General features: G+C 42.6%; 1 protein-coding gene and 1 long non-coding RNA gene across 5 annotated transcripts in view; one reads left to right on the top strand and one right to left on the bottom strand.

Moving 5' to 3' along the window:
- Positions 1–6: 6 nt before the first annotated feature.
- On the bottom strand, positions 7–26,596 carry KCNK12 (potassium two pore domain channel subfamily K member 12). 4 transcript variants are annotated; one of them, XR_010830084.1, is made up of 3 exons: positions 26,111–26,596; positions 3,211–10,503; positions 7–339 (listed from the first exon to the last, which is right to left on the bottom strand). XR_010830084.1 is itself a non-coding variant. In XM_066993573.1 (3 exons), exons 1-3 carry the CDS (start codon positions 26,457–26,459, stop codon positions 323–325), a joined length of 1,254 nt encoding a protein of 417 aa, XP_066849674.1. In that variant the 5' UTR covers positions 26,460–26,596; the 3' UTR covers positions 7–322. The 4 variants fall into 4 exon arrangements, 2 of the variants coding, with proteins under 2 accessions (XP_066849674.1, XP_047934443.2); XM_066993573.1 differs by having other exon boundaries at positions 9,616–10,503; XR_010830085.1 differs by lacking the exon at positions 7–339 and having other exon boundaries at positions 2,511–3,329; positions 4,603–10,503.
- The window catches only part of LOC136790341 (uncharacterized), a 63,962-nt gene continuing 62,226 nt past the window's right edge, over positions 26,229–27,964 (top strand). Inside the window, exon 1 of the long non-coding RNA XR_010830088.1 lies at positions 26,229–26,354. This is a non-coding gene — a long non-coding RNA (uncharacterized lncRNA). The remainder of the gene's footprint in view (positions 26,355–27,964) is intronic.

Raw genomic sequence — 27,964 nt, 5'->3', positions numbered from 1 at the left:
CACATCTTCCAGGCAGCGTTTTCTCTTATTTATTTCAAGAGTCTTTGTAAGAGGTTAAAGGCAACAATCCAAGTGCCATCTCCAACCTGCTACCCTACCAGAGGTACAGCAATTTTAACTGGCTATGTAGCACAGCGTTAAAACCACAGAGGCATGTCCACTGAGCGTGGTGAGCAGGTTCTTCGGGGTTGTCACTCGCTGTGCACCCCCGGACAGTGCCTTTGCACCACTCGGTGATGCAGCTGACCGCCAGCCCTCTATGCCGCCCAGCGCCGTAACCCTGCTCGTGTGAATGAAGGGGTGTGGAGCCAAAAACGTCCACTCAATTTTGTTTGCGAGCTGTATATAACACACAAGTAGATTTGAGTTCAGTTAGCTTGGTATATGGCTTTTAGTCCTCTACATTCAAAGATCTTACACTAGAAAAATCACGGGCTGACATCAACAATCAGGTGGGTTAGTTAAAAGCACTCACAATTATTGGATGTGCTGGAGGGAAAGTTCCTCTCAACCCAGAACGAAATCATTTTTAAAATGTCACTTGCTTAAATAGATTTCAGTTTTGAAGTTTATTTCAGCGTAATGTTTTGCTAGGAAGCATCATCTCAAAGAGGATAAATATCTATAATTTCTGGTCAATGGTTTACAGGAATTTATATTCCTTTATTTCAGCTCCTGACTCAGTAAACAAAACTGAAATTGTGCTGTAAAATTCATATAGTTTCTTTTGACTCCTAGCATACATTTAAGAGTAATTGTGTAAGTTTAATTAGGCTGGCTACTACCTGGAATTCAATGAAGTTACTCCAGATTCAGACAAGTGCACTTGGAGAGCAGAAAATGGAGAGCAGCGTTTGCTTCCTAGAACCCCCCAGCTCTTTCATTTATGTAATCTCCTCATCATTCAACTCTTTAGGAATAAGGTGACCGAAGTCAGCAGGTGAAGGAACATCTTTGTTCATTTCTCACAATGGGAAAAAAAACAAGACACAGCAGTACCCACGGGAAGACCAGGCTCCCAGGGTAGCCCAGAAGGCTCTGGGTACCACACTAAAGGGAATTTCCACTCTTTTAAGTTACCAATTCTGTCACTTTTGGAAGTAGAAAGTTATTTCAATCTGAGGTCCCGGGGGTGACAGTCTTGCAGTGCACAAAGCATTTTCTAAAATTGCTGTCATCACCAAACCCACACAAGTGGGAGTTCCTGACAGGTGAATTTTGCTAAAAGTGAGTGAACAGCTTGTGGAGGAGGAATGTAACAAAAGGGGAGGTTTTCAGGGTTTTGTCTGTCTGGAAACAGAGATTGATGCACACCTGGACCTGCCACAGCTAATATTGCTATTACCTGTGACAGGTTTCTTGTAAAAAGCACATGCTTGTGTACAATTTGCTGTCATCTTCTGATTTTGGTATAGATGATGAGAACCTTCCCTAACAGTGCAGAAACATCTGCAAAAGCTTTTTCATGAAGTGTCATTTGTGCTGCCGTAGCTGTTTGCAGGGCAATGTCCAGCACCCTAAAAATCCAGTTTCTGCTCTCCTAAACCCAAATTTCCTTCAGTGCTGGGAAAGCATCTACGGCTGCTACCAACAGCAGCTTCTGTATGGATCATCAGTATTGTTTTATTTTGATTTATTATTTGGGTTATTTGGCTATTCTTAGATGCTGCTATTTGGTGTTTCTTTCTTTCTTTTTTTTTTTTTTCCTTTTTTAATATATATTTTATTTTGTTAGTTTTTTGGCAAAACCATGACCATCAAAAGGGCTACCTGCACATGTTTGGGCAATCAGGTCTGACAGAACCAGCACGGCAGCTGAAGGCCAGCTTTTCATGAAACCCATGCTGAGAAAGGCTTGGCTAGAGGGGACTGCTGCCACTTGCTGTAACATAATTGTTAAATGACAAGATGTTTCTTCCCTTTTTACTGTTAGAGATCTCTTAGTGAAAATAACCAGCCTGGGCAATTGATTCATCTTGTAATATTTATACATGCTGTCATCATACAGGAAGCCTAAACAAATTATCCCATCCATTTAACTGGCAAATTAAGATCACAGCACAGCTGCTTTTCCAGTGTAAAATGAGTCAGTAACTACACCTGTGCCCCAAACCCTCAATTTTCAGGAACAGCCAAGTTCAAGGACAGCCAGAAACCATTTGGAGTATGTGAAACACATGCAGTGCTTTGCTGTGCCCCTCAGGAGTGGCTCAATACCAGTCATGTAAACTTTTTTTGGCCTTTCTCTACTTCCTTATGTTGGAAATTCGAAGAAAATATTCCTTTAATCGGCACCATTTTTTCGCCTGAAATAGTGGAAAGCATTAACATCGAAAGCTTTGTTCTTCCGAGTTACTTTGCGTATGCTGACCTTGAACAAGCTGCCTTTCTCACTCTCAGAAGCACCAAACAACACAGCACATGTATACACTGAGTCAGTAAACCATCCTCGATACAGCAGCTTTTTACCAATGGTCTTTTTGATAAAAATGGCCAGCAGAAAGTGGAACTCCAGTATTTCTGTTTATTCGCCTGAATTAGAATTACATTAGTATGCCCTTATTTTGTAGATGCCACACAGGTAAAGTATTCAAGTTTTGAGAGCTTGTCAATGCAATTGTGTTTGCAGTGATCTGGTATGCTCAGTTTTAATCCCTTTAGAAGTTCTGTTCATAAGCAGGAGTGTGTGGAATAGAGCATTTTCCAAATGGGATTTACATCTGTCTTACTCTCTGTTAAAAATTTTACACAAATTGGATAAACTGGATAAAATAGGAATAATTTTTTATATAAAACTGTACCTTTAACATCATTTACTGAGTTAATGTCAAGTTTCTATTGGTAGGAAAAATATCCAGTCTGCTAATTTCAACCATTACAAATAATTTATACTCATAATCTAGAATTTATAAAACATTTTTTTAAAACAAAAGTGTTCAGAAAAGTGTCTGATTTCAATGTTTCTCCTAAGTATGTCTGCAATTAATGCAAAGGGGAAAGTGATACCACCTAGGAAACAGTATGGGTCATTCCTTTCACAATGCACACTGAAGCACAGCAGTAAGCAAATACCAAACACAAAAAACAACGGAATTAACAGAAGAAGAAAAATTCTTCTGACATTCACAATAGGAGATAATAATACCAGTTCAGTTAGAGATATCTACCAAGCTGTGTCCCTTAAAAAAAAATAAAATTAAACAGGAATACCTTTGAGCAGATATATTCTTTTATCACTGAAGTCCTTTTGAACTGGCTTGAAACTTGCAACTACGAATTTTGCAGGAAGTGTACAAGGCAGAATTCCAGTGAGCTAAAAAATCGTGTATCTGTGTAAGTAAAGGGATGGCATCTTTTATTTTTGTAAATAAACGTTATCTGCACACACACAAAGAAGCCCAAATATTTTTCAGATGTTGTGCTTTTAGATATTGAGGTTTTTACAGTGAAATTAGAGCTGAATTCTTGCTCATGGCTGGATATGTTTTACTTGCAAGGAGTAAAACAGATTTTCTAATACAAAAATTAGAAAATGACAGCCACTGAGAAAATACTTGGTGTTTGAATTGCACAGTCAGAATTATCGGTGATTGTGTATTGTTATAAAGGCATTTATTTTGAATTGACTTGCTGCCTTTGAAAAGTAATCTTACAGTCTGGGAAATATAAAGGGATTATGGGAACATCTTATTTGTGTTTCTTAGACGGTTTGACAAAGCACCATCTGCTGGAGGGTCTAATCCTGAAAAGACTTGTACTACAATGCTACACTGTTTAAAATCCACTGACTTCCTCATACCCAGTGCTTCCTTGTGCTTGGTGCAGGCTTGGGAACTGGCTGGCATGTGCCAGAGTGTGCCATGGGTGTTGGGACTGATGGGGACCTTAGGCATGGGAACTAGGGCCTGCACTATACATAAAATATTGCTCATCCATGTAGCGGAGCAGCATAGTTGCTTTTTCAGCAGTAGGTTTGGTCATTGTCATCCTGAAATCCAACCATTACAATGATCTCCTCTTGGATGAAGTGCAGAGTGTATGTAAGTGTGCAGCCCCGCTCCCTTCCCTCTGCTGCTCACAAAATATGTCTCTTAATGTTCCAGATGAGGTAGATGAGCCTGTGATGCACCAAGACCTACTTTGGGCTGTGATGTTGTCTGAGATTTTATGATAGGTGTGAACATCTCAAGGCTTTGGAAGTAAAAGGGGGTAAACAGGTGGCAATGTCCCTTGCTAAAGGTACACTTGCTGTTCTTTGATAGAAGTCTGTGGGTTTTTTCCTGTGCTAAGTCGCCAGTACTGGGTACTCTGCTATAAGCGGTATCCATATGCACACTATCTGTCCTTTCCCATGGAAGGAATAAATTAAATGACCTTGGGTTTTACATTATGGGTATAAAATCCTTAGGGAAATTGTTGTTTTTTAAAGGTATATTCTAATTAAGGGGTGGATGTTAACTATTATTAAAGAAAAAGGGAGAAAAAAAAAGGCATGCATCTTTATTGGGCTCTGTGTGCTGACTGAGGTCACATAAACTGAAGCAGCCTTACCTCTGTGCCATCACTACATAACATGCTTGTAAGGCATAATGAACCACTTACTGTGCATATATTAATATGCATATCCTGTGAGTCAAATCTCGGGGGAGTTGGCCATCCGTTTCCCACAGATGATGTAGTGCTTCTGTTTTGCTATTGTGACTACGCACAAAAGCAGATCGTGAGCTCATAATGGAAGAATTCACAAAAAAAAAAGAATTTGGGTATTGGTTGTAAAATGCCCGAAGCACACCTCACTAGCTGTTTCATGTGAATAAAATATTTATGTGCCCTAATTGATCTTACTCCGTGACATAACATTTCTTGTGTTATTTAAATACAACATTGAAAATGTATGTTAGTTTGAGAAGGCACATTAGTACTCCAATTAGAGCAGAAGCCATATCCATAAATTTGCTTAGCAATCAGCATCACACCAAGTATGAATTTGTTCAAATTAGTGTTGAACATTCATTGGAATAATTAGGCACTGACTATTTTTTCAAGTGAAGTTAGAAAAACACAAAAAAGTGAGAATTATTTCCAGTAATAATTTTGGCTGCAAATGGAGATGACAATTGGGCTATCCATTAGCATGTACTCATCAAAGAGGCAAAAATACCAGTTATAACAGGCTATCTTTCCATTTTCAGTTTTGCTGCTTTATTCCAACCACTGCCTAAAGTGCGTTTGAAATTCTTGCTACTGTTAGCAGGAGCTACTTATGAAAGATTTCTTCCAGAGGAGAGAGAGGCAAACCAGAAGTTAAACTGCAGCCTTGTCCTTCCAAAACTGCTATCTGTGATGGAGGTCAACGAGATTGTTTCACTGTAACTTTTTGTGTTGTTTGAAGGACATCCTTTACATATCAAGGAAATAAAAGGCAATCTATTTTTTTTTTTTTCACAAAACATGAAGTGTGTTTTCAGATGGGAAGAAAACAGTGGCAATCTAGTGATGTGTCAGTGTGACTTGAAACTTGGTTTGAAAGTTGTCAAGACAAACCCCAAGAAGTAAAGGTAATGACATGTTAAACACTACTAGTTTCACAATAAACTATTCCTTGTAAATGTTCTGTCCTGAGCTCCAGCAGAAAGAGAGAATTCATGCTCATGGTCTTGTTAATTGCCACTTAAATTTTAATTCTTATCCGCAAGATATTAGTACTTGGATCAGGTGAACACGGTATCTCCTCCCTTCTTGTTAGAGGTCTGAGCAGTTCATGCCTGTGCAACCATTTCTCTCGTTTGTGGCTGGCTCACAGAGAAGTCCTGCAGCTCTCTGCTGCTTGTGAACACTCTTCTCAGGCTTAAATAGCAAAAGCCCATTTTGGGGTACTGGAGCTGAGTTACAGTTTGTGCTGCCTGTATAGCTGCTCATCATGCAACTGAGATGACTGGGTGTGAGCCAGCAGGGATCACTGCTGCTGCTCTGGGGGAGGATGCAAAGAGGGGTGAATAAAGAAAGATGAACTTGCAGACCCTAAGTTAACTTTCTGGCTGTCCAAAAATAAAACTTGAAAAAAAAAAAAAAACTAAGACTGTAATATAACTCCCAAGTTTCCTGAAAAGAAAGTGCAATCTAGTGCAGTGTGCTTTCATTTTCTTACTCTGTTCCTTCAGTTTCCTTCTGATTTCTTGTGCTTCAGCCTATATCTGGGTATTGTAGGTATCTCCTTTGTGAAGAAATACCAGGAAAAATTGCACTTGGTGCACCTAGTGCAAGTTTAGGGTTTACTTCATAAAAGAAACAGGCTGCTGTGGGGAACTGAGTAGAATCGTACATAGCAAAGGAGAGGAGATAGTTGCTCAAGCCTTGCAAGCTTAAAGTTTCCATGAGAAAGCTAAAGAAAGAGAAGGAGGGACTGTGAAAAAACTAGTTTCAAATCTCCTGTGTCCTCTTGGCTCATGTATTCATGCACATGGGTGATGAATGCTCAGATAGTAATAGAAGGCAGAAGTCTAGGGATTTGGAACTTGGTTTTCATGTATCTCTGAAAAACACTTTGGCTACTGAATATGAGGGAACCGTAAGTCCACCCCTTCTCATAAGCTCTCCAGTGAGACACAGTTCAGTAGCCAGGCTCTGAACACTGTTGTAAACTGGGCTTGATGAGTCAGGTGAGTTTAGGGATTTTTATGGAGTTTAGACACAAGCTGGGGTGTCCCTGTGGTTGAGTCACGTCACTATGTGGGGATATATGCACTGCAAGGAATGGGGCGATTGGTAGAAATCAAGGCATGTGCTTTCTTTACATCCCTCTGAGGCTAAGGAGAAGGTTTTCAAGGATCTCAGGAGTAATGAGACACTGGACATAATTGCACACAGTAGCAATCAGATGTCCAAATCCCTTGGGAACCCAGTTCTAAAAGCCAATCCAACTTCCCCTGATGTCAATAGGAACTGCAAAGGGTCCTACAATGCTCTTCCTCTGGGGTCCAGTCTAGCATCTAGATCAGATGAAGGCAATAAGAAACAGTAACATGTAAATCAGAACTCAGTGGACTCAGAAAAGTGCAGCAATAGCAGAACAGGTGTATGCACAACTCCATATTACTTCACATTTCCCAGGCAGGAGCAGGTAGTTTGAAAACAATTTACAAACATTTAAACATGTCCCTAATCATAGCTATAATTCTTACTCTTTAAAAGCAACTTACTGAAAAAATAAAACCCCTTAATTTGCAATTTTGCTATCATAAAAATGTATCTCCTGGGCTCACAGAATGTTAATGCATTTGCACTCAGTTTTATAACAATAAACCTAAGTAATTCTGCTGGAATAAAGCACATCTGCCTCTACTCATGCTGCACTTCACGCAGCGGGTTTCTCTTCAATGAGTCCATGCAATGGCAAAGGTACAAAGGTACAATCCTAAGAGTGGTCTAGCTGCAGAGACCGCAGCACACCATACATGGTCTTAATATACTAATTCATAAATCATAATAATCAAAGAGATCTATCATTGGAGATAGTCCTGTGGGAAAGAACAAATTCTTTTGGCTCCCTGCCTCTGCTGTTCCCAAAGATGGCCCCTGTGGCTCTGGAAGTCACCTTCCTGAACTGGGTCTCTGAGCTTTCCCCAGACCATGACCTGCACCTGTACATCCTGCTTACAGTAATCCTTCAGGGGCCTTCAACTTAGCATGACCAAACACTTTGACCTTTGTATGCTTCCTCAAAAGGCTGCTCAAACGTAGCACCTGAGACAGAGTGCGCACAAAGACACATGCGGCTTTGGGGGTCTCTGTCACCAAGGAAGCTCCTGCCAGATGAATGCCTCTTGAACACAGTCTCTGCCATGCCAAGTACTCTTAAATAGGATTCTGTATCAGGTAGATAGAGAATGCAAACATCATTGAGTGTTTTTGGCCAGATGCATCTTGATAAAAGTTGTGACTACATTTATGATATGAGAGTCACATGGGATGGTCTATCTGCTGCCCTGATTCCTTCTCCTTTAGACAAAATATACAGTCACTGCCATCCTTCAGCTGGCAGTCTCAAGTGTGCAAAACCTTTATTTAAAAGTCAGTTTTCCATGGTTAAATTCTGAAATGTTTTGCACTCCTACAAGTTAAAAAGAAAACAAAATGAGGAAGACCCCAAACACATACAAAACACAGTAACACAATAACTATATGAAACTCCACAGATGTATTTTCAAACATTTCTAATATTCCTAGTCTGTTTCCATCAGCTTTTTCATTATTTTTTTTCAACAGCCAGCCTAGTAGTCATCACCTTGCCTAAGGCTTCAACCTTAAGTTGTATTTCTTGCTGAAATATACAGAAGCCTTCGTATTATCTTTACATCCTTAAAGACGTGGTACAGAACAGAGAAATGATCCGGAGCTTTGGAAATAGTTATGATAGAAATCTGCAGATATTCCTCTGCCCCCTCTGTCATGGTAAACTACACACTTAGGCCAGGTTTGCTTAAAAATGCTTCTTTAGCAGTTTGGGCTAGTACAGATTAAATATGAGTTAAAACAGTAGCAACAGCCTTAGGCCAATTTATGATTTAATATCAACATTTTGGGAGAAGTCAGCTTCTGGGGGATCTCCAAAGCAAAGCTCTTTTGTAGAACTTTCACAGTCAGGTTTGTGGAAAACAAGTACAGTGCTGGGGCCCATGAAGAACTGCAAAGAAATTATTTGCATGATCCCCTGCAATAGTATTGTAGAAGTAAAAGATACAAATTTATGATGACAGAGAGCCTACATTCACTTTATCAGACTATTTCATGTAAAAGTAATGTAAATAGTAAACAGTTTAACTTATATTTCAGTGGTAATGCAAACATTTGACACCAGAGATGAATACTGTCTTCTCTGGTATGTTTTCGCTTATTCAGTAGGTAGGAATAGTTTTGCACATTTTCAACATGCTTCTTCTGACTGATAATCCCCTGACTTTTAATAGTTAGGTAGCACATAGTGGTTCAAACAAGACTAGCTGAAAAAAAATCATTGACAGTTAGGGGAATTCAGTCAATATGATCCTCTGCAATTGAGGTCAATAGGATTATTGAAGTGAAGCACAATCACCCTAAAGCTGGTATAACTGCAGTCACCTACATGTATGTTATATACAGGCCTGGTATGAGGAACTGGTGAAGAACATCAAGTACAAAGTTCAGGGTCAGATCCAGACTTCAACAAAGTGAGATACTGGTTTAGCCAACCCTTATCCCCCAAGTTTGAATCTGGAACTGAATGTGCCCAGAATGCATTTTAACCCAGAGTCTGGGTTGAGGTTATTTTCTGAGGAAGATGTTGGTTTTGGCAGCATCATAACAATGCACACCCTTCTTCTGAAATTGCATCAGATTCTTCATCAAAGACACCCAAGTCCCTCCCACAACCTCTCTGGGGAAAATCGTAACATTACGGTAAATATGTTACTGCATATTAGAGAATACATAAAAACTTGAGAAACCAAATTGCCGGACGCCCAATGAATACTGTCTGTTTCTGAATTTAAAACTTTCCAGTAGTTTACAGTGATAATTCCTCCTTAAGTCATCGTTTTTATTAAGGAAACAAAAAGGCATTTCAAAAACTCTACCTACGATCACTTGTTTCTGCCAAGCGGTTGTTCATGATGGCTAGAGCACCCACCCCTGCAGAGAAACCATTTTGTCTTGTATTGATACAAACGTTTCTTGGGTAGCCATTGGCCGTCTCAGACAGCTGCTTTTGCAAAATGGCCAGGGAGACTTTGTTTGATGCCATGAGCTCCCGCATGGAGATCATCTCACCGGAGAGCCTCCTGCCCTCAGTGTCACTGTCGTACTGTCCATCAGTGTCCATCGAGATTTTATGCCGACGCAGGCGTGCTCCTGGTGTGATGGCGTTGCGACGTCCAAGGCGGGCACTTGATTTATGGCACTTTGGGCAACATCTGCATTCAAATTTTTTCAACACCCAGTTCAAGAGTTGCTTGATCATAATTGAGATGACATTAAAAAGAGAGTATATGCAACATACTCCCATTAATATAAAGATGAAGTTTCCGAATCTGTATAATCCCTGATTTTGGTACACAGCATTTTGGCTGCTTACCAAATCTCCAAAGCCAATGGTGCTAAAGGTGACAAAACAATAGTACAAGGAGTCAATGTAGTTCCATCCTTCCACCAACGTGTACATCGCAGACGCACAGCAAGAAAGGGTGATAGCAAAAATTCCCAGAATCAGCATCACATGGTAAACTGATGGCTTCCACCCGATGAGGCTGCCCACCCCAGCCATAGCTGACCCCCTTCGGAAGTTGGGAGGTAGGAGACCACTTCTTCGCAGCTGTCTCTCATGGCAAGCCTTCATTATGAATGCCAGGAGAGAGATAATGCGCTCCAAGAAGAGGTTGAAGAAAAGGATAGTCCCGGCACACCCAAAAAGCCCATAAACGATGAGGAATACTTTTCCAGCCACTGTTGCTGGTGTGGTCATTCCAAAACCTAAGGTGTGAAGATAAATGAGCAACGTTAATGTCACAGTTTTTCATGCATGACCTCAGGATTTATGTAACTTATCAGAGGTCTTGTCTCACTGGACAAAAGAAAGAGTGCTATTTCTATGTTAGGTTAGGTCAACACAAAATCGTGTAAGGAATGAAGATCCCCACTGTAAATTCAGGTGGAAAGTATTCCTGAGCCCAAGCCATTTTGTGGTGAGATGAAGCAATCAGGTCATCTCCCTGCTTCTACGTGCCTGAACCACCATGGCCTGCTGAAAAAGTTGTCTATTCAAAAGCTGTAAATCAGTGTAACACTATTATTATCAAAGTTTGATTACACCCCTGTGGCTGAGAAGATGGAAGTCTTCAGGTTGCATAATGGAAAACAAACAAACACAAAACTTCTCAAATATTGAACGTTATTCAAAGAATAATGCTGCTGTAAAGTCTAAATCAAATCCCAAGAGAGCCTAGCCCACCTGGTACAATCGAAGAACAAAGGAAAAGCCACGATCTCATTTAATTCTGGTGTGATAGCTACATTGTAGAGCCACTTGGCAGGCTGGGAATAGTATGGTCCTGCAGATGGATACTTACAGCAGGGTAAAACACTGCTGCACAGTTAAACAAAACAAACAAACAAACAAATCACAGTATACAAAGTCTAGAAAGATCTAGGAATGCTATTAATTCTTCTCTTCTTTATAAGAATTGATTTTGCCATTACTCATATACATAATTTTATATATAGGCAGTAATGCCTTGTAGCTGTAGATGCTTAAACGTGCAAATGATGTAAAACAATCTCACATTTTTATGCAAGTAAACACAGCAAACTTGTCCCACATTATTTGCTGATACCAGTCATTTTATGAAAAAGAATTGCATATATTTCATGAAGTATCTCAAAAAGATTCTTCTGAAACTTAATTCTGTAGGTATTACCCTTGCTACTGCTATTCTTCCCTGTAAAAATACTCACCAATTCAGTCAAAAACTGAATTCACATTCCATGAATAAATAACCACATGTAATTAAAATGAACAGTTTGCCAAAAATCACAAGCTGAAGTTTCTTTACCTCATTGTTACATAAAATTGCTGAGCAAGTAATATATTCAGGGAGGTAAACATCAATATCAGATCACATCAGTGAAAGTTTGCTAAGAGTAAGAAGGGCTGTATTTAATAGATAATGCACACATAATGAAATCATTAAATCCAGTTTATCATCATTATGCACCTTTAAACAGAAACAAAAAAGTATTTCCTATCCATAAATGAGTCGAGATTGCTGCTCAAAACCTATTTATTCACAAAATATGTGGAAGTGAAAAATCTGCAGAATAGTACCAAAGAACAAAAAAAATAAATAAATTACACAGAGGTAATTAGATGTTGTCTAGACCCACAGTATCTCTATTTTCTTGTGCTAAAAATCTACCTTTCAAGCAGACTTCACAAAGCCTACCTTGCTGGTCCCAGACTCAATAAGGGCGAATGAGAAGTTTTTTATTCAGTTCCTCTTCTATGGGGTGAAGTTGTTCTCTGGGTCAGTCTAGCTGCTTGCAGGAGCCTTCTGATTTAGCAATGAATATCCATTAGTGGTTGCCAGAAGCTGGGGAGTCTCCTGTGGCTGCCAGCTAGGACTACATGGCCAGCTCATTACAGAGAAGACATCTGTTAGCCCATGCCTCATTAATAAAAGTAGTTAAACATGTGCTTCACTGTAAGCATTGTGACCATCACAATCAAAATAAATGGGTTTATTGTCACACATATGGCTAAACACATTTATTAATTTAAAAAAAATAGTGGCAGTTCAGATGGAATTGTAAATGCACTGATTTTTTTTAGTATTTTCTGGTGATTAGTCATGAGAGGTGGTATATATTTTTCATACATTTTGTTTAAGTAAGATTTCTGAAGCATAATATTACCAAAATTCACTATATAGCTATGCAAGATGAAAGGACATGTTGCTGTAACAAGAGCACTAAGGTATATATAAAACAGGCAGACAGTAAGAACAGGTAAATACAGCAGTATCACATGCTCTTTCAGCAGTTTGCAGCTAGAAGTGCACTCATGCACTCTTCCTACAGGGGCTTCCTTTGTCAGTTGTGTTCGTCCCCTCAGCACCACTTGAATCAAGAGGGGTTACTTCTGGTATGTTCATCACAATACAACTGAGCTCAGTCCCTTCTCAAGGCTCAGCACATCATGATGCCTGGATGAAATTAATACAGCCAGAATTGCCTGCTTCGAATTTTTCAGTCAAAGAACAACAGTGTATCTGGCATCATCTACCAGGACTTGTGTAAAGCATTTGACACTGTCCTGCATGATATCCTTGTCTCTAAATTGGAGAGACGTGGATTTGATGGATGGACCCCTTGGTGGGTAAGGAATTGGCTGGGTAGTTGCACTCCATTGAGTGTTCAATGGGTCAATGTCCAAGTGGAGATCAGTGATGAATGGAGCTCCTCAGGGGTCGCTATTAGGTCAATGGCAGCATTGATTTCCTCTCTTTGATGTCAGTCAAAGAGATTCAGTCAAAAAGCTGAATTCATATTCCATATGAATAACCTATGAATAACCACATATAATTAAAATGAATGGTTTGCCAAAAATCACAAGCTGAAGTTTCATCTCTTTGATGAAATGAATGCTCCCTAGACAAACAGAATTAGCAGAGATGAGTTGATAAAAACTCTCAGATAATGCTTATACTTCTGCAGTCTCTCATGGGTAAGTGCTGGCAATTAATGAGTCCCTTTCCCTGACTTGCATAACAAGTTTTGTGGTTACTATTCAGCTCATCAGGATTTCGATGTATTTAAGTTGGTGATTGAAGCAAGAAACAAAACTTGACAAACTTGCAAAGACGTATGTGCCTGCAGTATGTTTCCTGTTGGTCTTGCTTTTAAGATTCAAGGGGTGACAGTTTTCTAGTAGAGATATATTTACCCAGAAATGTTTTAACCAGGAATACTTTAGTCACCTGAAAATTGAACACAAGAATTCAGGGAGCAGGAAGTTTCCCAGCCTTTGCCTATAGCACTCCTGCCTCTCTCAGCCAGCCTCTCAGCTCTTCTCATGCAGGTGTCCTGCCATGGTACTTATGCAGCAGGTGAGCAAAACTGGCAAATCATTTTAAATCCCAGAGTATAATGGTACTTAAGTCATGAGGTTAGTATCATCCCTTAGTAATATGGTTATATTTAAAGGAATTAAAAAAAACCAACCAAACAAACAAATAAATAAAAAATACCACCAACAAAAAATAACAACCTGAACCCTAAAATTGTTGAGTATAACATTTTAAACAGATGACTTCTCTAAATGAACAAAACCCCTCTAACTGGAATGCTGCTTCCAGGCAGAAAGAAGTTCATGAAAGACAAAGACCAAGCTCTTACAGGGCTGGTCCCCAAGATGTACGTTACAGAAAAATAAACTAAAAGCAATCAATTTTATTTCATGTCTGTTCCGTACTTCATGGTTTTCCCTAGTCTCAGTAGGTCATTATTGATTAAGATGTATACTGTATCATATTTTGTATTTCGAGACTAAAATTCTGTACTACAGTTCTCGTGTTCCTTCCCTTCATAGAACAGCTTGGGTTGGAAAGGACCTTAAAGACCATATACATTTCCAATCCCCCTGCCATGGGCAGGGATGCCACCCACTAGATCAGGTTGCACAGGGCCTTCAACCACTTTTCACATGTTAGCATTTCATCATTACTGTTCCTGACAGAATCTTACCTGTGAATTTCCCAGCTACCTCTCATTTATTCTATAGCGCCTCAACACCTAACATCCAGAAACAGTTGCCTTGGATACAAGGCCACAGCTTAGAGACAATCTGCTGCAGATGGAGAACTCTTCTGCCACATACAGCACTTTTACCCAAAGACTGAGAGTACGATGAGGCAGTTCTTCCACTTCAGCTGCGATTTTCCCATCAATAACAAAGGCTATGAATGAAAAAGTTACTTTCCTTAACAGTATTGCCAGCCAGTTTTATTAAAACACCCCACTTTGGGCTCAGACAATATACATATTTTTAGAGCTTTTTCAATGCCAAATTATTTGCTGTCAACATTACTGTACAACCACATTAATAATAATTAATAGGTAGGCTACTTCTGGTATGTCCTAGCTGTTTTGCAACTTCTGTAAAGTTCTTTCAACATGAAATTGCTCTCCCAAAACTCCAAGGTAAATAGGTGGGGAGGGATGCTGTAAATTTGCTTTGTGAACCAGTGCTGCACTTGGGGTGGGCTAAGACAAATCTTTTGTTTTCCCACCTCTTATATTTGGTGCACACAAATGTACATACACGCACCCTGCCCACTAGCTAGACACTGTGGGCAAAGATGTTAAATCTGCTCTGTATCCTTAAGGAGCACTATGATAAACTCAATGAACATAGTGAAAAGCCAGCCAGGTCGCTGCTGTTGTTTCTCATTACATCTCCGCTGTTGAAATATGTTGCTTGGTAGAATTGCTATTCAAAGGAATCCACGCTTGCAGAATGATGGAGATGATGAATAGAACATGAAGGGGTTTCAAGAAACTGAGGACAATTATTAAATGCTTTCTACAGCACCAATTTTATTCTCTTTATACACAACTGTAATCAGGTTATTGGTTGTCCAAAACACAGCTATGCATAACGAGCGAATTACTGAATCAGTTATCCTCAGTGCTTCTCTGCTGGGTGTGATTTAAACCACCACCTAAAAGGTCATGGCTAGGTTTTCACTCCTTTTAAAAACACACCAGTTTCTAAGAGAGTTAACAGATTTGTCATCCTCAAACACCCTAAGCTTCCTTACTCCCTCCCCCCCAAATATGAAGTTGGCAACCATGATAATAAATAACTAAAAGGTAAAGCTAATGAACAGTTGTCATGGGGGACACCCATGCCCTACAGGGAACATGTCTTGTGTATCAGATGTGGAGCAACGTATTTAGGGTGAAGGACGTGCTAGACCTGAGAGCGGTAAGCACGAGGTTTCTTTTGAGCACCTGAAGTGTTACCACCTCAACAGGACTCGAACGCACTGGAGGTGCCCCCAAGGAAGGGGAGAAGAATACAGCTTACAACCTGGCTGACTGCATACGTTTACCTTCTGCTCCCCACTGCAGGTTTCCTAAGTGTGTTTTACTATGACCACACCTGGTTGAGCTTTCCAAGAAAGATTGTCAATTTCTAGTGAGTAGTCAGCAGGGACATTTAGAAGCTCAAGTGGTATAATTTTTGTAAATTTGAGTGACAAATGGCCCTTAAAAAATGTGTTGGAGCTTCAGCTTCCCCACCAGCAGCAATACTCCTGCTCTATTAATTTACCAGAAGCAGGTAAGCTTTTTTTCTGCATTGTACCGCATGTTGCCATTTCTGTGTACACCATGAGAACTGAGGGCATACCAGAGACTAACCCCCCAAAACCCTGCTTGCTGCTACAGGCTGTTATTATAAGTACAGAAGGAGGCTGATCATCTGCTCTTGCCAAGCTGCTTCGGCACAGAGCCAAGACCAGGAAGAAACAGAAGTGTCTCTAAATCAGTTTTATGGTTCCTCGGCTGTGGCTGGCTGCTCCTCTGTGTACGTTGTATGAGCAATTGGGTATCAATTTGTGCTAAGCACCCAGCACCGCCAAACGAGCAGCAGCTCCAGCAGCAAGGCCTTGCTACGCAGCTCTCTTTCCTCCTGCCAGCATCCCTGGAGTTGGAACACCCAAGGAGGGTCTCAGGTTTAAGGCTGGAAATCTTTGGCAAATTTACGTTTGGGTTTTCTGGTTAATCCTATTGTATCACGACAGGGTTTCTAATGAGGGACAGAAGCCCTCTCCAAAAAGGAGACTATGGAGAATGAAGCTCTGAGAAGGATGGCTCCTGAAAACCAGAAGACTACATATTCAGACTACAGAGAAAAAGAAAGCCATGAGCTACAGGCTGGCAGTATTCTTGATGACTCTAAGTCCCTAGACTGAATAGGGATGGAGGCACTGTGCACCACCACAGTCTTCCTTAATTTCTCTATTAACATATATGTCGTACATAAACTTTCTTCCAACGCATTGAGCAGTATGCCCTTTCTTTCAATAGAAGACTGAGTCCTTGTGAATTGACCTAGCCTAGTCAGGAGCTGCTTCTCATGGCTGTCTGATGATCAGAATCCTCTCCCTGGTTTATTTCTTTCCTTATCCTAAAAGCTGTGTGAAAAACATTTTTGCTATTAGGTTTTCTGAAATTGCGGTGGTGTTAATAATGGAAAAATATAGCCCACACACTCCTGAGTTGTTTGAGTAAGTTATATTACTGTGGAAAAACACTTTCCTGCACTAGAGGCTAATGGTCTTTAAATCCTGCTTTAAGAGCTGTTGCAGCTGTATCAAAGCCTTAATCTCATTCCAGGTTGTGTGCAGAAGCATCTGTCTCAGTTTGCCATTCTGCTGAACCTCAGCTAAAGCATAGAGATTTTGACACATTAACACTATTAGAGAACACAACTCTGAATTTAGAGTAACTATTTCCAAAAATTGGCAGAAAAGGGAAGAATGATAAACAGGAAATATACACAGTCAGCTTCAGCACCTATGGATATACATAATGGTAGAGCTCATGGACTCCAAGTGTTGCCACTTCCTTTCCTCTCTTGAGATTTGTCAACTGTCTGAAACTGTTCATGACTGCTGTCTCTGACCTTCGCACACTCTTCATAGTTGAGGATAAAATTCCATGTGAACATTGTTTCAAAAAAAGTTGCCTTCTCTTGAGATTGCAATTTTTCATCCCTTAAAGCTCCTTCTGCTCTTATTTTTCTCCTATGTTTTTGAGTATATATATATATATATATATATTATGGACAATTGTGTATCTAAGCAACACCCTAACAGGAAAAAGCTTATGCTCTGTCATCTGAAATTGAGTGTTTCAAATATTAGCATTCACATTAGCTTCCGTTGCTGAAACTTGCATTTCAGATGCCTGTACAGACCCAAGGTTGTAGAAAAAAATATATATATTTCGAGCTGCCAGGAAAAAAGGAATAATGGTATATAAATTTTGTTATATTCCTGAGATATTATGGACTTCAAAAGAATATCTGCATGTTTACTGCCACTCTAGTGCAAATACACCTCACAACACTTCTCCTTTGAGGAGAATTGATTTTCACTCAATTTGAGATGACATAGCTGTTAGAAAGCATTATCTGATTTTCACAAGTGATCTTGGGTGTATGCCTTATTTCTCTACATGAGAAGTTTGATAAAACAGTGTGTTACTCCTGGGCTTTACAAGCTTCATACACGGGAAGGGTTGTCATATGCTTTAATCACTGGCTTATCTTTTGGCTGGATTAAAACAGAAAACTTATAGATATTTTTTAAAGTTGCATTTCTTGATGGCTGTCTTAGCTCTTCTGCTTTAAAAAGAGTAGCCTATAAAGATGTACCTGTAAGGCAAAAACAACCTAAACATACAGGGCAAAATCTTTTACATTGTTTGGCCATTTCCCCCCCACGTTTATGTACAAACTTCTACAGTTATGATTTAATGAAAAAAACTAACAAACAAACAAAAAAAACCAACACACACACACACACAAAAAACCAAACCAACCCCAAACCAACCAACCAAACAAAAAACTGACAGACCTACATCACTTTCTAATGGTCCAAATATGCCTTCATGAGGCCCATTCTTCAAAAAGTTACAGCTGAAGGCAAAGAAACGAACTCTTAAGCCTCTTTTAGCTCAGTCAGGTCTCCTACTTCCTTCATGAAGACACAAGACCTAGTTTTAAGTCACTGCACTAGAAATACAGGATGATAATACTAACTGGACTAACCAACTATTTCTCTTTTTCAACTTCTGCATGTAACTCTTCCTTCTTTAGTAAGCATTTCCCTTAATTCCTTTTAAAGACAATGATATCAAACACCTTAGACACTTTATCAGCCAATTTTGATGTTATCCGACATTTTTCTGGTCATTTCAGCTCTGCCAGTAACAGTTTTTGTAAACTGACAAACTGTTTTACCATATTTTTTTTCCTTTACACTGCGGTCATTTCCAGCCGCAAAGTCTTAAGACTTGACTCTATACATATGTTGAGCACAAGTGATGCTGGATTTCTTTCATTTATCCTAAGGAGATAAATATATTGCTTGCACAATAATCAGCAAATAAATGACAGAATATTTAATAATGAATAACCAAAAGGATTCTTTTAATCGAAATTTACTGAACTACTTTCTCACACAGTTCTCATATGGGCAAATTTCCCCTAATTGCTGTTTTTGCTGTGATTAAATTTGCTTGACTTGAGACTGAATGTGAACATTGGCCTATAATTTCTAAAGGAGATTTGTTATCAAGTTATTATTGCTTTTCTCATTTATGGGTAAGGAGATCTTACTATGAATTTTTAAACATGAGTAATAGCAGTGCCTCACTCGAGTAATCCCCTACATTAACATCAAACCTTTCAATTTCTAATCTTATTCCAAACCAAAGCTTTAATTACTTGAAAAGGCTACTAATGCTTTACCCCATCTAATGCACTTAGATTTAATTTTCTTTCTCCTTCTCTTTGTTTGATTGAAGAAAGATTGCATTTAAACCTTCCAACATCTACAGCTCTGTGCACTGCTTATTGCCATCAGCAGACTCATGTGGCTCAGGGAGGTGCATTACCTACAGCAGTGACATGTACTAGGAAGTACTGACAGTGTCAGATCTGCATATGCGATACAGACCTAGTGTGCCAATAAAATGAGTAAAGTGGGATTTCCTAAAGCTCTCTAGGTTGACCCACTATTGACTTCAGCAGAAGCAGGCAATTGAGGAAACATAAAATTAAACATATTTGATTTGTGTGGATTGCTATGCAATTGCCCCTTAGGTTATAATTTTTAAACTTAAATACTGCTATTCACAAAATGTTTTAATACCACTTTTAAGATGTATTGGGCTCTGAAGGAGTTTTACCAGCATGAACACTGTTCTTTGTCCTTGCCTACCTTATCCCAAAATGCATTCAGATATGCACTTGGTGCTGAGACTTTAGGAAAACCATCTCTTTTCATAAAGGTAAGCAAGCTTCATATGTATCGTAAGTAGAGGCTATGTTTCCAATAAAAACAAGCTGTCTTCACACAAAAAAATGAAGGATGAAATGTTCCAAGTTGTATCTCTGTTGCTCTACCCATAATTGCTATTACAGCAAGCAGTAAAATTCTCAGTGACTTCAATAGCTGCAAAGGTACGTTAATAAAGCAGTCAGTAATGACGATTTCCCGTAGTATTTTCTAGCATAACACCTGGAGTTGTTATTGTTACATGACACTAATTGCCAACAGATCTGTCCTATAATTCTTTTTCTTTCCTGACAATGAAGAGCAATTAGTTTGCATAAAAGCAAGACAGAATGCTTGCAAAAATGACCCATCAGTAAATGTGAGAAAAAATGATGGAACGTGTATGTTCTGTGACAAATAGAAGACATCCAGAAAAGGGAGAAATATTTAGACCGAAAAAAGAAATGAGGGCCAATAGCAAGATTAACAGTATAGAAGAGAGACCAGGGTGATTAGGAACAGAAATATACTGTAAAGCTTTACTTTCAGCTTGTTTAGTAGCTATTAACTTGAAAGGCTGCAAAGATGCAAAACAAGTATTCAAAATTTAATGAAGTAAGCAAATCATCGGTAGTGGAGGGCTTGCTAACTGGGAAGGACAGAGCAGAAGCTGGAGGAATTAAGAGTGCTTGCTTGGGTGACAGGGGAGTATTAGGTAAGCTCTAACTCCAGGAAAGGGGGAATATATCCAGGGGAATGACAGAGGAGAGGAAACAGGGATGGCAAAGGCTAGGGGCTGGCTAGGCTCCCCAGGAAGACAGCGTGCAGGGTTTCAGGCAGCGTTTGGATTTATTAAGCCATCAAAGCACAGAGCAAGTACACGCAGGTTAGGGATACTGCTACTCAAAGGAACCAAAGAATAACAAACTGTGATTTGTTTTTGCCCTGAACCTGACCACCACACAGTAAGTCAATATAAAACTTCCTCTGATATCTGTGATGCGGGACCACATCTCACATCACGACGAGTAAATTCTTTATTTCCTGATTTTAAGGAGGGGCTTTGTTTTCCTGGTGACTGCTCTGAGGTGCTGTGGGGCTTGGCATTCAGACCCCAGGTTTCAGTGCTCCAGCTGGGTGCCACAAAGCCCAGAGCACACACAGTGAAAGGGAGCTTAGAAGTGCATTCTGGTGTCCACTGATTTAGCTTCTCCAGCCATGAAACAACAATCAGATCTCCGCTGTACTGATGTTGGTTCATTTTGGTACAGTGTTTTCAAACATAAATACTCATTTTTTCTGTGTATCAGTCTTACTGGATAGGTCTGTAACTTAACATAGGTTAGTAGAGACTAACCCACTCCCCTGCCCAATTTAGAACATTCTGAGCCAGGCCAGAGCACTTCAGAAAAGTTGTACCGAGGCAGGGGTGATGGGAGAACAGTGGTAGCTTTCCACCACACATCCACGATACCCTGCTCCCACCCCACTCCTCCTGCCCAGGACAAAGACAACCTGGGCTTTCCACTGACTGTGCAGGTAAACTTGTGCTTCTGCCTTGAGAAGTACTGAGATTGATTAAAATAATACTTCTGGAAAAATTTCATTTTTTTTAAAGGGCTTTATTGAAAGTGCTAGGGTTCCTCCCCTTCTACAAAACAAACAAACAAACAAAACCAAAAAAAAAAAAACCAAAACAAAACAGAAACTAACAAATGTCGGATCAAACCCTTCAGCAGGGACACCTCAAGTCGCCCACATAATTGCATGGATGTTCTCCAAGTACAGCTTCCCATAGTCACTGTCAACTGCAAAGACGCAAACTAATTACTTTGAGTGCTTGAAGCACTCGAACCAAATCCACACATTCATGAAATTTCCATCAGTAGTGCCCAAGGAATTTAATGCTTCCGTGCAGCTATGGGAAGTAGAAAACATTGCTATGAAGCCAGGTCTTCATCTCAGGAAAATCACTGAGGAATCACTTATATCCACAGAAGTAGAAGGGAGGCGATTCTCTCCCCCTCTACTCTGTCCTTTTGAGACCCCCACCTGGAGGCCTGAGCTCAGCTCTGGGGCCCCCAGCACAAGAAAAATGTGGACCTGTTAGAGTGGGTCCAGAGGAGGGACACAAAAATGGTGAGAGCACCTCTCCTACGAAGAACGGCTGAGAGAGCTGGGGTTGTTCAGCCTGGAGAAGAGCAGGCCCCAGGGAGACCTTCCAGCGGCCTTCCAGTACCTAAAAGGGGCCTACAGAAAAGCTGGGGAGGGACTCTTTGTCAGGGGGTGTAGTGGTAAGACAAAGGGGAGTGGCTTTAAATTAAAAAAGGGTAGATCCTAAACAAGGTGAGTGCAGCTGCTGGGAGCTTGGTAGCTAATAAAAAATACCGAACATTTCTCATTATGTGGCCTCCCTACCTGTGGGTTCATTTATAAGGCGAGAGCCTTATCTCTCACCTCGCTTCAAGGCTGTCCCTTCGCCACCTCTCTGTGATAGAAGTGAAGAAGAGCGTTCCCCATCACTTTGGATGGAGCTGTCATTTAACAGGATACATCATGGAAAAAAGAACGGATCCTACTCACGCCTGTAGGGCATGCCCTAAACACCTGCAACTCTCACACAGCTGTACAGAGGGAAGATGTGAAGATCTTCAATCCTTTTCTTCACAGTGGCCTTTTCTCAAGCACACAGACACGTTGTATCTCAAAATAATCCACCTGCTGTAAGGGTGCACTTTAAAAATCTTATGTTGAAAAATCTTTTTTTTTTTTTTGCATTGGAATACTTACTGGGTTTTATGCCTGGCGTGGATTTATCTAAAGCAATTTTATCACTTCATTTTCCAAAGGATTTTGAAAAATGTATTTATGCATTAGAAGATTAAAATCCAAATTTCATAATGAGCTGATGTCTCAATATGTTTTCATAGGTAGGTACCTACTGTTTATTCTAACATTTAAGACAAGAAAAAAATCTGGGTAGAGCCTAGACTCGTGGACCAAGAAATTCAGGGCTTCAGACATTCAGAAGATGCCTTATGTGCTAAGCAGAATGTGTATGTGCCACTAGAATACAGGAAAATCTATAACAGATTAGGCTAGGCTTTGCAACATTTTACCAGGGAGAAGACTTGTTTGAGTTATGCTTTGCTTTCAGCCTTTAACAATGTGCTGGGAACTATTTGTGATTTGTATTTGGGGAAGGAGAAAAACTCATCTGAAAAACAAAGTCTACTGCCAGTTAGACCAATGAATCAAGAATATATTTCACCCAGCTGCTCCTTAAAGAAATCAGAACAAAAATACTACCAATTGAATACAAGAAAATACCTTTTGAAGAGCAAAGAAATGACTAAATAAATGGTGTAGACTGACAGCAAGCAATCTGAAGCTAGTCTGAAAATTTTTCTTACATAGTTCTGAAAATCTAGACATGTTTAATGAAAAATAGATTTGGCATTTCATTATTCAACCACAAACAATGCAATAATAAAACATGAATGCCCAGAGTGCTATCAAGAGGGTGTTTTATGGACTATAAGTCAGTCACTTTGTGGGCTATTCAGGAAAATGCTGAAATATTAGACTTAATGTTTCATGTTAACTCTCTCATTTCTTGAAGACCTCGCTAATGTGTCCCTTACCCGGGGGCTTGGGGCTGTGTCTTGTACTCTGTGTAATTATGCAAGGTGCAGAGCTACAGCCAAGGTAATACAAGAGATGAAGCACCTAACTGGAAGCAGAGTAGAACAAAAGTCCTGCCCGAGAAGAATGGAGGAATCAGCCCTTGTCCCCGGCCAGGTGGAGGCTGGCTACTTCTCCCCAAGCCACGCACCTGAAGAAAGATGGGTGGTTTTCCCTGTACCTGCACTGTGCGGATGGGATGAGGGACTGGAGCACTTCTTCAGGAGCACCGGACTGCATCACAGTAAGAGCTGGGGACAGGAGAATGAGGGCTTGAAAAGGCCTGGTGAGTTTTCTCTAAACTGGAATCCTTCACAGATAAGAGACAGAGTAACCCATGGGTGATTTTACCTTGACAGAGACGGCATCTACTTTTTGTGAAGCTCTCTGATGTGTTGCTAACACAGACGTGTGTTCGGCTGAAGTAATAAAGCTGCTTTGACATATGTAGCTGATGAAGCAGTTGGGGAAGGCAAGCTGTTTTGACTCTAAATGTCTGGTAGTCCTAGGTGAAGTTGAGCAAAGACAGCTTTCTCCTTGTCAATGAATTGTGACATGTACACAAGTGAAATTGCTCTGAACCAGGATAATAAGGTATTTCAGGTGACAGTGGAATCAAAGATAGATCAGATAGCTAGGTATTTAATCGAGCTGGCTCAGAGACGAAAGGGACTATAAAAGAAAGGCTTTGGAACTACTTCCCTGGGTGACACGTTGATGTCTACCACTTAGTTTCTCCTTTGCTGGCAGTGTGAGCAAGATAGCTTTCTGGCACATTTCACTGAGTATTTTTGTTGTTGTTTTTTACTTTTTGCTGAGCCAATGCAATGAACAACAATAGATGTACACAACTGTGGTAGAAGAAACCTAGCCCATAAATAAGAAACTGATCCCACCATGGGCTTTGCCTCTATTTACCAGCTGCAGCAGCCTGAAGAGGCAAGAGGAGTAATGAAATAGGGTAGCAGCTCCTCTTCTGCAGGTGCTGTGCACATGGCTGGGAAGAGCAATGCTGGGATGCAACAGCCTCGGGGTGCAGGTTCTCCAAGAGATGCTGCTCCTGCTGGGGCTGCTACAGCTCTGGCACCCTGCAACAGCCTTGGCGGTGCCCAAAGGCACAGCCCAGTCTTCGCTTCCTGCTGCATCTCCTCACCAGGGCAAAACTTTGCTCTACCACAAGCTCACTGAAATCCCAGGAAGCCATGTGAGGAATCCAGAAATAAGAACTAGCAGGACGTATGCCAAGAGAAAGCAGTACCCTGGTGAATGCTTGGCAGAGTTGGGCCTTTGTTGTAGCTCAGGAAAAACAATCTTCAGTCTCCATCTTGCACCCAAGATACACACATTATTGGCTATAAAGAGAGTGCGATGCCTTCGGTCGTACTGCAGGAATATGAGAAATACAATACTCGCTTCGCCCATTTCCACCTGTCAAGATTGCTGTAAAATGCTGCTGAGTTTTTCATTCCCTTTGTGCAGGTACAAATGATTGCAGACAGAGCAATGAAGTGGAGACACAAACAGCTATTTGCAAATGAAGAGGAAACATTTTACATTTTAACAGCCACATGTAAGAGAAGCTGGGGTTTGAGAAGAAGTGAACAGATCTGCAGTTAAACATCTCTGCTTGCTATAGCAGGTGTAAGGACAGAGCAGCTCTTGTTAATATATTGACCATTTTTTCCATCCATTCAGCTTAGTAATAACGGTCTTTCAAAAGTATGTGTTCCTTTGATAAAGAAGGCCTAACAATGTTGAGTTAAAACGGTGTTTTAATGACTGGATTATCGAATAGCTTTGAAGAGGAAAACTTAACTGGATTATTCAACGCAAAAAGTAACAAAACTTGACAACGTTGTTATAGTCATCATCACAGCTCTATTACAGAGCTTAGTCACTATTGATAAAACATTTTCTGAACGAAATGAAAGTGTGTGCAATAATGAGCTGTACATTTCTTTCTTTTTAATAAACACAAAGTATGGCATTTTTGCTCTGCAGCCCCAGGACAATTGGCTTGTTACAAAACTTAAAAACTGGTAGAGCGAAAAGATCAGCATGGTATTTCTGCAGGGACACAATTTCTAAAAGCAATTCTCCAAGCCATAGAAAGCCAGAAACGCACTTAAACCAGATCTCCCACACAACAGTTCTCAATGGGGCAATTTCAGAGTAAAACAAAATTCCTCCCCCCCCCAGAAACCCACTATTTGCTCATCAGGCGAATGCCTAAGCACCGATGGGACACGCGCAATTGCTGTGGCCAGCGATGTACTGGGAATGCGTATTATTGTATGGCTACGAGACGTACGGGTTGTAGATTTCATGCCTTTATTCATACCGATATCTTAACTTTATCAGCACTGAAAACCAGCACCAAGTCCGGTGGGTGATCCGACCACCCAGGCCCCCCGGGACGACCCGTGGCCGGACTTTCGGGTCGGTGGAGCCCCGAGGATGCCCGAGGGATGTCCTATGGATGCCTGAGGATGCCCGAGGGATGTCCTGGGGATGCCTGAGGGATGCCCGGGGGATGCCCGAGGGATGCCCGGGACCCGGCACGATCCGGGCGCGGCGCTGAACGACCCGGGATAAGCGCGGGGCGGGTGGGAGCCGCGACCCCCGGAGGATTTGCGGGTGCACCCCGAGGATTTGGGGTGTCCCCCGAGGATCGGGGGGGCTGCCCCCGGTCGAGCCCCGGTTGCCAGGGCAACGCGGCGCCGCCGACGGCGGTCCCCAAACTCGTGTGGCTGTAACGCCGGCCCCGGGACGCGGCCGCAGGGCTCCCCGGGCGCGCCCCCGCGCCTTGCCGTCGGGGCGGCGCTCACCTATGGTGGAGACGACGGTGCCCACGAAGTAGAAGGCGCCGGGGAAGTCCCAGCGGGGCCGCAGGGCGTCGACGCGGATGCCCGCGGCCATGGCGGCCTCGTAGCTCCGCAGGAAGGCGCGCAGCTCCGGCAGGCTGATGTTGAAGATGCGGCTGAAGTTGTGCAGGGTCCGGTTCCAGCGCAGCTGCGCCGCCGCCTCCGACGGGCTCTCGAGGGCCGAGAAGACGGTGGCGCCGGCGCTCAGGTACGCCGCGATGAGGGCGGCCAGCAGCAGGAACCGCCCGTTGTCCTCGTTGAGGGGCGCCAGGCGCCGCCGGCGGCAGCCGCCCGCCGCCCCCCGCGGAGGCATCACCGGCGGCGCGGCGCGGCGGGGGCCGCGGGCATGCGGGGGGGAGGCGCGGCGCGGCGGGCGGCGCCGCCGCAGGGGCCGCGGCTTCGCTGCAGGGGCCGCGGCTCTGAGTCATCCCCCGGCGGGGCTGCCCGCAAGGCTGGCGGCGGAGCCCCGGGGCCGCCGGCCTCGCCCGCCCGCCCTCAGCCCGACGCCGCGGCCCGGCGGCGGGCGGCGGCGCCCCGCGCCCCCGGGGCCTCGGGCTGCGGCGGCGCGGCCTCGCCGGCGCGCCCCGGCCGGCCGAGCGCGGTGCCCATGGGGCGGCGGCGGGCGGGGGGCGGCAGCGGCTGGCGCGGCCCCCGGGGAGCCGCATCCCCGTCGGGCGGCCTGCCCCGAGCCGCCGCCCGGCCCGGCACGGCCCGGCACGGCCCGGCCGCCGCTGCCGCCGCGCCCCCGAGGGCCGCCACGCCGGGCTGGGGGCGGGACGGCACGGGGCGGGGGGCGGCGCGACCGACGGGGCGGCTCGGCCCCCTCGGCCCCCCCCCCCCCCCGCCCCGTCGGTCCCCTCGGTCCCCTCGGCCTCCCCGGTACCGCCGGTACCCCCGGCCCGGCGGGGTCCGCACCCCCCGTGTGTCCGCGCCCCGCCGCCGGGCACCCCGGGGGGGGGCACGGCCAAAGCGGCAGCCCCCCGGCGCGCTCGGGATGCGGTTCAGCGCCGCGGACCTGCGGGGCTTTGTTCCTCGCCGGGAAACCTTTTGTCTCATCACGATGCCCGGCGCTCGGGGAGGTGGTTTCGAGTGAGCCGGTGCTGGCCGATGGAGCGGTAATGGATTTAGTGCAGCCATTTTTAGGTGCACGAGTTACCGGGCTGCGCAAAGTTAGACCCAGCACCGTGAAACATCTTGTTTTCGGTGCCAAATTCTTAACCAGTTTTAGCTAGCATCTCAAAGGTCCTTTTTTCCCAGCCTCCAAACCTGTGGATTGTTTCTTCGCTGTTTTCTTCAGAACAAGCACTACATCCTTTCTTATCCGTTAGGCTGCGGTAAGAACTGCAGTCCTTTCCTGAGAGTCCTGTAGTACATGATAAGAGTTGCATCTTTAGAGAAAGGGAATGGAAATTCACGCCGATAAAGTATAGCAAAGAGGATGGGAGTGATGACAGTCGTGCAAACAGGCATGCAGGGGACGGTAACGTGGGGAAGATCTGGGTTTGAAAGAGCAAATACACCTTACAGCTTTCAACCGCCAATACCAGGTTCACATGGACACAGGCAAATCCCTTGGTTGATGTCTTTTTGCAAATTAATATTTAGCGTCCCTAGGACTTCTCCATAGCAGTTCTTCATGCATTTATTTCTTATTTGGGATTGGATAGATATTGCTGAAATTTTTGCCCTGAGATTTCATGTTGTTGGCAGTTATCTTCTGGCCCTATCCATAACAGGAGACTTTTCTCCATTCCTAACAGACTGTTCATCCTTGCCAAGTGAAGAAAATGACTTGGGTTTGCACCTATGCTATCTGTC

This window comes from Anser cygnoides, chromosome 3, assembly GCF_040182565.1.
Source record: "Anser cygnoides isolate HZ-2024a breed goose chromosome 3, Taihu_goose_T2T_genome, whole genome shotgun sequence".
In the NCBI taxonomy this organism is placed as follows: Eukaryota; Metazoa; Chordata; class Aves; order Anseriformes; family Anatidae; genus Anser; species Anser cygnoides.
Note: the sequence above shows the minus strand (reverse complement) of the source record. Positions and strands in the feature narration are given on the sequence as shown.

Excerpts from the sequence above, each read along its gene's own strand:
- KCNK12 (XM_066993573.1), bottom strand. The coding sequence starts at position 26,459 with ATGCCTCCGCGGGGGGCGGCGGGCGGCTGCCGCCGGCGGCGCCTGGCG. Across the intron at positions 10,504-26,110 it reads CACCGTCGTCTCCACCATAG|GTTTTGGAATGACCACACCA; the intron begins GTGAGCGCCGCC and ends TTCACACCTTAG.